A 9,317-nucleotide genomic window follows, 5' to 3' on the forward strand; every position below is an offset into this window, starting at 1 on the left:
AATTTGTTTACTCTCTGTATGCATCTGCTGTTCCTAGATTAGTGTACACACCGATATAAGTAAATGTTACAGAGGCAAAGCAAAACACCCGGTTGCTAAAAATAGCACAATAGTTCTGATAACACTTCATTAACACCCCTGAGCAGTACACTACCATGCTGATGTGGCCAATAGCTGCAAATGTAAACAAATATGTATTTCCCCAATAATTGCCAAACATTTTGCCAGTATTTGCCCTAGCTAGGTCAGGCTGGTTTTATAGAAGCTTGTGGTAAAGCCATTCTATTAAAGAGCAGGGAGGGGCTGTTCATTTAAAAATTCAGATGTAGAAATTAAACAAACTGAAATCTCAGCTGGTTATTTGACATAAAATTTCATTCCAGTTACTACCAATTGAAATTATTAACATTTCCCATCATACCTGGGCAACCAAGGCCATGCAGTTCAGTGTTCTCTTTCCCATAAGACCCGCTTGAAGGCATTTGTTTCACCAGCTCATCAGAAGCCCTAAACTCACCAGGTGACTTCCATGCCTGAGCACAGGCACTTCATATAATGCCAATGAAAAGTAATTTTCAATATTAAACAGCCAGAGAACCTGAGAGAAAAATAAATTTGGTTTCCTGCTGCATCCATCAAGTTGCAGTATCTCTAGAATATAGGATCTGAAATGAGCATCTAGCCCGAGGCAGGTACTCATTTCATCAGCTAGATAAGGAGGACATATTTACAGAGAAGAAGTAAAACCAGCCATAACCATAAACTTTTTATTTCCCATTGGGCATACGGAATTTGAAACGGATATCCAAATGCACAGTCTGACACCTCCATTATGAACTCTTGTGGGATCATCACTTTGGTAAACCACACCCAGGAGGCAAAACACACACATATATGTGATGTGCGTTGAGAAGAGAAATACCACAGTTGTGTCCACCTTAGTCTGGTCTTCACTCCAACAGAGTAAATGCCCAGCTTAAAAACAAAACAAAACAGGTCAGCTGAGGCTGGTAACAGCAGAGCTAGGCTATAGCAACACTTTCACAGCCACATTCAGCACAAATCCATGTGGCTCTCATGCCCCTCCACCTTGATGTGCCTGTCTTGTCCCCTGCATAGAGGCCCGGCTCAGGCCATTCAGATGAGAAGCGGTTGTGAATCTGCCATCTGTCCAGCCAAAAAGGATGCCGTGTGATCAGCCAGTGGCACTCACCCAGGGGTCTTGTTTCATGCCTCCACACACCATTCAGTCTGTGCTGCTTACACAGCGCAGGGAGTCCCATCCAGGCCACGCCCGTGAGACATCAGATCTACTGACTGACATGTGTCAGCAAGTACTGTGCCTCTGCTCTAATCCACCCTTACAGATCCTAGCACATAATCATCAGCTCAATATTCTTCAGAAAAGTTTATCTCATTAATTAGTGAGTAGAAAAGTGCTGATATGGTATAAAGAGAAAGCAAGTACACTAAAATTGACATGAAAATAATTCAGAATTCCTAAGAATTTAAAGTGTACATTTTCTTGGCGAAACTAAATTTCTTTGCCAGTTAGATACTTAAAATTTGTAACAGATTACTTGGCAGGACAAATAAAGTAATACACTAGGACTGAATGGGAAGACTTTCATAAAGACAGACAAACTGCCTACCTGCCAGTAATCTACCTGCTCAGCCAGCAACACAGGTCTGTCAAACTCATCTGGGGCTTCAGTAATCACTAAATTGTAAGCAAAGAAACAAATTAGCAACTATGTAAAAGAAATACAAAGCAAAATTGATGGAGTTCCACCTTGCTGAAGGCTGCTGTTTATTATTTCCAAAGCTCCATCATTACAGCTGAACTGCCCTGTAGTGCTCCAAGACAAAAAGAAAAGTCAGGAACTGACTTTCCATCCACCCCACTTAAACCTATAAAACAGAGCTGCAAGCAAAGCCCCTGGGTTCAAAACAAAAGCAAATATATAATGAAGCACAACAAATTAAAATAGAGAGGTGAGAGGAACTGGAACAGCCTGCACAGAGGAGTCCCTTGCAATGGCTTGGGAGGAAAACCCACTTTGCTGTTGAATGACATCTAAAGCACCAACTCTAAGGTACATGCACATGGAGAAATCTTCTGGCAAGCGTGCCTGTAGCTCAATTACATTGGGAAATGATAACCAATAATACTTATAAAATAGATTAGGATGACTGTCAATTGCAGCACTGCATGAGACAAAGAAAGGTGGGGTTTCACCCCAAACACTTTCAGCACAACAGAACAAGAAAATTCTCTGTATTATACAATTTAACATGATTTAATTCTACTATGTAATATCCACCTGCATAAACATAGACAACAACAAAATTTTAGTTTCCTCGACCCTCAATCCCATGGTTTCTTATGAAATAATATTGAATTTTAGATCATACTACAAAAAAAAAATTCCCCTCTTGAGAATTTTATCAGATAACTGCTTCCTGCAAGGCTTCTTGGACCTTCCCTGAAGATCGGATGTTGGACACCAGTAAAGACAAGACATGAAGCTAAATAGAGCCCTTGTCTGATCCAGGATGGCAACTCTCACGCTTCTGTTAACATTAGTCTATGGTGATCCTGATGAGAGGTTTTTCCACAGAGGAATGACAATGGGAACAAAAGAGGTGAATTCCTTCACTCTGTGTCAAGGCAGAATCCCACAGGAAGGACGCTTAAGCGAGCTATGTGAAGTTGTGAAATTCCTCTCAAGAAATGCCCTCACACTCATCCCTTGTCGCTCCCCACGCACTAAGCAGGGGGTCTGTTCCCAGAGCACAGGCTTCCTGAGAGAACATCTGAGGAGGAGAAACATCTGCTCACAGGTCCCCAGCTCTCCAGGACCACTGTGCCCTGCCTGCTTCACCCGCACCCAAGCACAGAGTGGGAATAATGTCACAGCATCTTCAACCCACTGAAATCCTAGAAGCAGCTGCCTTCTAGCTCCTTGCCCATCCTTCAGGTGCTCCACCAGAAAAGAGAACCTTGTTTCAAGGCCATAGCTCCAAAAGAAGGAATACATCTCAAAAAGAAGTATTGCACATGTGCTTAGTGCCACATATCAGTGAATGCTGGAAAAGCAGCCCCACCACCCAGAAAAGTCATGCCAAGAGAAATCAGTGTTAACAACATCACACTGGATTATGCTCTAAGTATGTTACAGGGGTGACTTAACATTGTGGATATGGATTTTGGTAATGACAAATCAACTGTGATTTGAGGGAAAAACAACAGAGAGCAAAATCAACTCACCATGAACATGAACCTTTTGCATCTGCATTAACACAGGACAAACCAAAGTCCAAGAAAGATGATTAATGAATTAATTAACTATTGCACAAGCATCTATAACATTCTTGAATACACTGATGGAGCACAAGCTAAATCATCCTTCTCTTCATCTTTAATCTGGCACATCTCCACTCACTGTGCCACACAAAATATACCCCAAATGCAAACATGACTTAATACAGAAGAAACAGTCATTCACATTCCCTGTCCAAGTTTCTCCATACATCTCAATGGCTCAAGACTTAAGTTTCAGACAAAAGTATCTCTGAAATCTACAGTTTCAAATCTCTTTACCCCCACTGTTGGTTTCTCAATCTGTTAGCACTTCGCTTAGTTCCATCATGAGCTCATTCTGCTGGTCACAAAAGCATGATATTATGCCATGCTTGGCTTTGGAGAGAGCACTAACGACTACATTTTCCCTTTTCCAGCTCCTGCTTGCAGCATAGTTTTTTCTTTCAAGCATCAGGATTTATGCAGCGCTGATCTCCAGCCATAGGGGAATGAAGCTGAACTTCTGCATCTCAGTAGGAGAAAACTGTGTGGGCACCTTCCTGACAATCACTGGACCAATTTTAGGATAAGCAGTCTCCTGTGATGCATCAAGAAGTCAGACCATTCCCAGCTGAGGATGCTTGGGAAAGGTTGCTTCCCAGTTGCAGGAATATGTGCAGTAAGGATGCATCACAAGGGCAAAGAGAAAAGAGCCTGGTTCTGTCTGTGGGTAGAATTCATACTCAAACTTCTACAGAAATATTTCTCTACATTCTCACAAATATTGATAGAGGGGGAAAAAAAGAGACTACTGGGGCAGGGATGAGATTTAAAGATGAAGCATGTTGTTGGAGGGAGCAGTTTTCCTCTTGAAGGTCTCACACCAATAGGAAAGACTTGTCTCCAAGAGCAGAGGTGACCATGAGTGGGCATTTCATGCAAAACCTACTCTTGCAGCCGTCTCGCTTTCCATTCCCTCTGGGGCTGCAGCAAGAAGCCCCAAACCCTGACTCTGGGGGATTCAAAGGAACAATTTTGCTGCTGAAGCCCCACCACAGCCCCTCTGGACACGGACTTCTGAAACACTGAACCTTAACCCTCATCTGCTGAGCTTCTTCCTTTCCCAATCTCAGTCGAACATGAAAACCAGCAAGCTGATAAACAGTGTGTTGGAAGTTTCCAAACCACATAAAGTGTAAGGACTTATCAACTGTGCTGCAAATCCGGACAATTTCCTTTTGTCCTATACACCCAGTGTGAAGTGCTACGGGTTTCAGTCTTTGAAGCATCTGACAAAAAATAGACAGCTTGTTTTTTACTGTTCCGATGTTAAAAAAAACCCCAACACCACCAAAAAACCTCTCAAATCTCCCCAGTGGCAAATTTTTAGGGTTCTAAATATACTGGGTGCTTCTGGATATGAAGATCTTTACTACGGAACAGGTCAAGTCCTGATTTTGTCCAGCACAAACTGTAAATCTAGAAGATGCTAGCCTAGCCCAAAGGAGTTGCTCCAGATTTACACCAGTTTTAAGAGAATGAAATCTAGCTTTGTGTGGAGCATATGAGTAAAACATCAGTCTGTCTGGTAAAACATCAGTAAACTGTGTAAGTGATTTTCTTTAGCTATGTTAAAAAAGTTTGGTGCTTTATCCCCATACACATATTTTTTTAAAATCTCCATTGTAAAGCAGTGTCTAACTCTTCTGCTTTATGTGGACAGAGTTTGGAATTTTTAAGGGAGCCCCATTTCTATGAAGGTGCAGAAGAAGTGGGAAAGCCAGTTTGTCTGAACTTTTTTAACAACTCCAGCCCTAACCCCAAACTGGACTATTCTGTCTGTGTAGTTGTTTCAGCAAGTACTCAAACCAAATTGAAACCTTAACATATGAGCTTCCATCTGAACAGCATTTTCAGAGAAGACAGGTTAGTTATTGCAAGAAGTTAACGTCAGCACTGATTAGATTTGACCTGGAATTTCTTCCTTCATTTTTTCCAGCTGACCATGAAATTGAAAAGTCCACTGGGGATTTTGATGCTCTAGTTCCAGCTGAAATAACTGAGATCATATAGTGCTGTTCACAGATAAGACTGTAATAGAGTCTATTTACCTTCTAGCTGCTAATTGTGAGGTACCACTTCTATGTGGTAGCCAGAAACACAGCTAAATCACCAGTTTATATTTCTGAAAACATGGTGCATAAGCCTTGATCCAGGCTGCAGAGTCTGATGTTTTCAGGATTTAAACACAGTCCTTCACAATCCCAAATGTTAGTGATTAACATTATAGTAATACAAAGTTGAGGACTGGGAGATTGAACTTAATACAGCAACCACATTTTCATGTTGACCATTATGTGTACAGTCATTAGCAAGCTTATGCAATACAATCTGTGGAATAAATATATTTAAGATATAAAGAAAATCTATGTGAGTACTATGCAAAACCCAGAAAAAAAGTGTTGTTCTTTCCCAAGTTAACCAAAATATGCATGTGCACAAGAGACCTGAAGTGCCCAACACTCACATGTCAAATGAATTTAATTTCCTTAATCTCATTTTTCAAATGGGTACTCTCAAAGCTTGTAGGCTGCATGTTGCTTTTGGGAAATTTAAATTATTAAGTAGGCATATAGGAGCTGAAAGACCTCCTTCTGTCACCTCCTTATGGAGGTCTTTTTAGGTTCTTTCTGAGCCACTGACTGTTTCCGAGAAACTCCTCTAGAACCCGTCAGTAAACGGAAGCTCAGCAGACACCTGCAGAGACTGAATTACAAGACAGGACCAGTGATGAACTGAATTTCATCAAGAACACTGGAAATGGGAAGTGCTGGGCAGCCTGAGTAAGAACTGTAGGTAAATAAGCAGTGAAGAAGGGTGAAATTGGAAGAAAAGCACAGAGAGATGTATGGTACAAAACATTCCACAACTGCAACAATAACTTTGAAATTCTCCATGCAAACGCAACTATGGAGAGCTTTGCCAGTGGCCCAGAAGAAGCATGGTCAACCTATTTGAAATGTCCAAACAAAGCTGAGCAAGAATGCTTTTCTAGAAAACAAGCAAAAAAAGCAACAAAATCAATGAGTCTGAAAAAATTTAAATTCTGATTTGAGCACAATCTCTTGTACATGGGCGGGATATGAATTTCCAGCAAAACGGTTGTAAGGGCACTCAGCCAAACTACAGAGAAGTAACTTTCCAATGCCTACAGTACCTGAGCCAACCATCACGATGGGATGCTTGTCCCCAGCATCCAGAGCCCCAGGTTGTCTCCTAAGTAAGCCAAGCTTTTCCCACCAGGATAGGTCTAGGGTGCACATGAACAGGAAGGTGATCCAGGGTCTTTCTCACAGCCCCTGGCTCACAGAGTCCACCCTCTCCCTGGGCAGTGGGTTTGCCATGATCTGCACAATGGAAAACCTTTCCGACAGGAAAGAGGAAGCGAGTCCCCTAGCGTAGCTGGTCGCTGCAGGAGCCCACGTGGGAGCAGGACGCTGAAGTTCAAACTCAAGCTGTGAAGGAAGCCTGGCAAGGATCTGAACCCACATTTCCTGTATCCAGGGTGAGTGTCCCATGCCTGTGCCTATTTCATCTTGGGCATAAGAACCTCCTAGGCGGAGACAAATAATGTGGGGAAACTAGCGCTTTCCTGGGGAAAAGAAAGAGAAAAAAAAAGTAGAATACCTATATATCTCTGTTAAAGCTGATGAATCAGCACTTCCCGAGCAGGAAAACGTCTCGTCGGAGCGACCCCGCCAGCCCTCCTCCCGGGAAGCCTCAGGCAGCGGGACCGCTCCCGTGGGCTCAGCGGCGCGGAGCAGACCGAGCCCCCGGCACTCGGGCGGGGCAGCGTGGCCGGGCGGGCGCGCCGCTGACCGCAGGAACGCTGCCCTCGACGGCTGTCCCGCGGGGAGCTCGGCTTTTCGCTTCCCCGCCCGGGGTTTGTTCCCGCTCCTCGCCGGTCGCCAGCCCCTTTCTGCCGAGCGCCGTCCCCGCGGGAGCGGCCCGCGGCCGTGCGCGCTGCCCCGGGGCGGGACACGGGGAGCCCGTGCGCGGACAGGCCGCCGATCCGCCCCTCTCCGCGGCGCATCCCCGCAGGTCAGCGGCCCGCGGAGCGATGACCGCACGCGGGACCAGCCTTTGCCCGGCCACTACGCACCCCTGCTCCCAGGTGACCAGCCACGCAACACTAGGACGCACTGCCCACCACGGCGCTCCGGCCCACGGGGACTGGCTCTTGGCTCAAAGATAAATTAAACTTAATTAAGAACATCAAATCTACAAGGATCCATCCCAGTACACGCATCATTGAGGGATGCAGGCATGGGAGAGCAGCTCCATCCCACTCTCCAGTAAAACCCCGCGGCCACCCCCGCGGGCAGCGCCACCGGTGCTCCGCCGACCTGCTCGGGCGGGAGGCAGCAGGACCCGGATTTTTGCGAAGAGAAGGTACACCTTTGCCGCTTCAAGGGCAGAGCTGGGACACTTGAAAACAAGATACGGAGGAAAGAAGCGTGCCCTGCAGCCAAGACATGCTCTCTTTCCGTGGTGCACCGGTTCGGACAACTCCCGATGATGTACGGCGGTCCCCTGTGCCCAGGAGCGGCTCGCCTCCAGGACACCACTGCCTTGCCTGGAGGAGGAGAGGCACCGCGGCTCCGCATCGCCGGGCCCTCCGGGGACCTGGTCCCGGGGCACGCCGACGGGATTCGGAGGATAACGACCGCTCGGGGATGCGGCGTTTCGCCGCTCCCTGGAAAGCAGGGATCACTTCCCCGGCCCTGTCCAGAGGAGAAGGGCGAAGGGGAGGCAGGTGCCCGCCGGCTCCAGCTGACAGGCGGGGTGTTGCGGGACAGGTCAGGGGCGCGGGAGGCCCAGCCGACGAGACGGGGGGCCCGTCGCGGAGAGCTCGGCGCAGAACGGGGTCTGACTGGAACAGCGCGTCCCGGCGATCCCTTACCTGCGAGCAGGAGGGCGGCTCCCAGCAGCACGGTCCCTGAGAGCAGCTGGCAGGGCATGGTCCTGCCTGCGGGAACGCAGGGCTTTTTCCCTGCCGACGACGGCGAGGCAGGGGCAGAGGCGCCGGCTGGACTCCGACGGGCTTTCCTCGGTCCCGGGCGCTTCCCGCGGTGGCAGAGATAACGGCACAGTGCGGCGCGGAATCCGCATCCAGCAGCCCCCGAGTCCTACCCGCCCGCCCCGACTGCGGAAACGGAGTATCCGCTGCGGGCCGCCCTGCCAGCTTCACCTCCCACGGGCATCAGATACCCGCCAGCCCCAGCCTCGCTAATTTATAACTTCTCCACCCCTCGCCGAGCACCCCTCCGCCCCCCCCGCCCACATCCTCCGCCGGGAGCACGCCCTCCCCGGGATGCGTCCCCCGCCCGCTCGCCCGCCCGGCCGTCGGCGGGCACGGTGTCGCTGCCCCGCGGGTGTCCCGGCCCCGTCCGCCCCCGTCCGCCCCCGGCCCCCGGGAGCCCGGCCGTGCCGTCCCGCCGGAGCCCGGCGCTGGGCTGCTTCCAGCCGCCGCGGCCGCAGCGCTGCTGGGGCGGGCAGCGCGACTCGTCGCTCGCAGGTCGCTGGGCTCCCGTGGGGAGAGCATGGAGTGGACTTGCGATTCCTGGACCAAATGCTGAGCGGTGGGGTCCCGGTCCCGCGGAGCCCCTCTCCGGCTCCGCAGGAAAACCTCGACAGCGCCGCGTCCCGTCACCGGCGGCTGAGCCGGGTGCCAGCTCGGGCGGGGGCCATTTACAGCCGTTCCCCGGCTACCGGGCACGATGCTCGGAGCGCCCAAAAGCGCTGACCGTGCCCCGGGGGCCCGGGGCTCTGCTTCCCACCTTCTCTGGGGAGGGAGAGCCGCGGGGCAAATCGCCCTGTGCGTGGCCTGACCCAGACCAGCACGGGTCCCCGGCCAGCAGCACTGAGAGCACTCAGAGCAGGGAAGCCAGGAAGGGGCAGCACTGGCTGAGGATGCTTAGGGAGTCTGCCCTGCCAGCTCTCCTGCTGGCCT

The 9,317-nt window shown here is 49.2% G+C and overlaps 1 protein-coding gene across 3 annotated transcripts in view; it reads right to left on the reverse strand.

Moving 5' to 3' along the window:
- Nucleotides 1-8,550, reverse strand: part of FLT1 (fms related receptor tyrosine kinase 1) — a 109,280-nt gene extending 100,730 nt beyond the window's left edge. For all 3 annotated transcript variants that reach the window (XM_082278687.1, XM_082278686.1, XM_082278685.1), the window contains exon 1: nt 8,268-8,550. In XM_082278687.1, the coding sequence (XP_082134813.1) occupies nt 8,268-8,325 (58 nt within the window). In that variant the 5' untranslated portion in view covers nt 8,326-8,550. The remainder of the gene's footprint in view (nt 1-8,267) is intronic.
- Between the last annotated feature and the right edge of the window lie 767 nt (nt 8,551-9,317).

The sequence above is a fragment of the Coloeus monedula genome (assembly GCF_965178545.1).
Source record: "Coloeus monedula genome assembly, chromosome: 3".
NCBI lineage: Eukaryota > Metazoa > Chordata > Aves > Passeriformes > Corvidae > Coloeus > Coloeus monedula.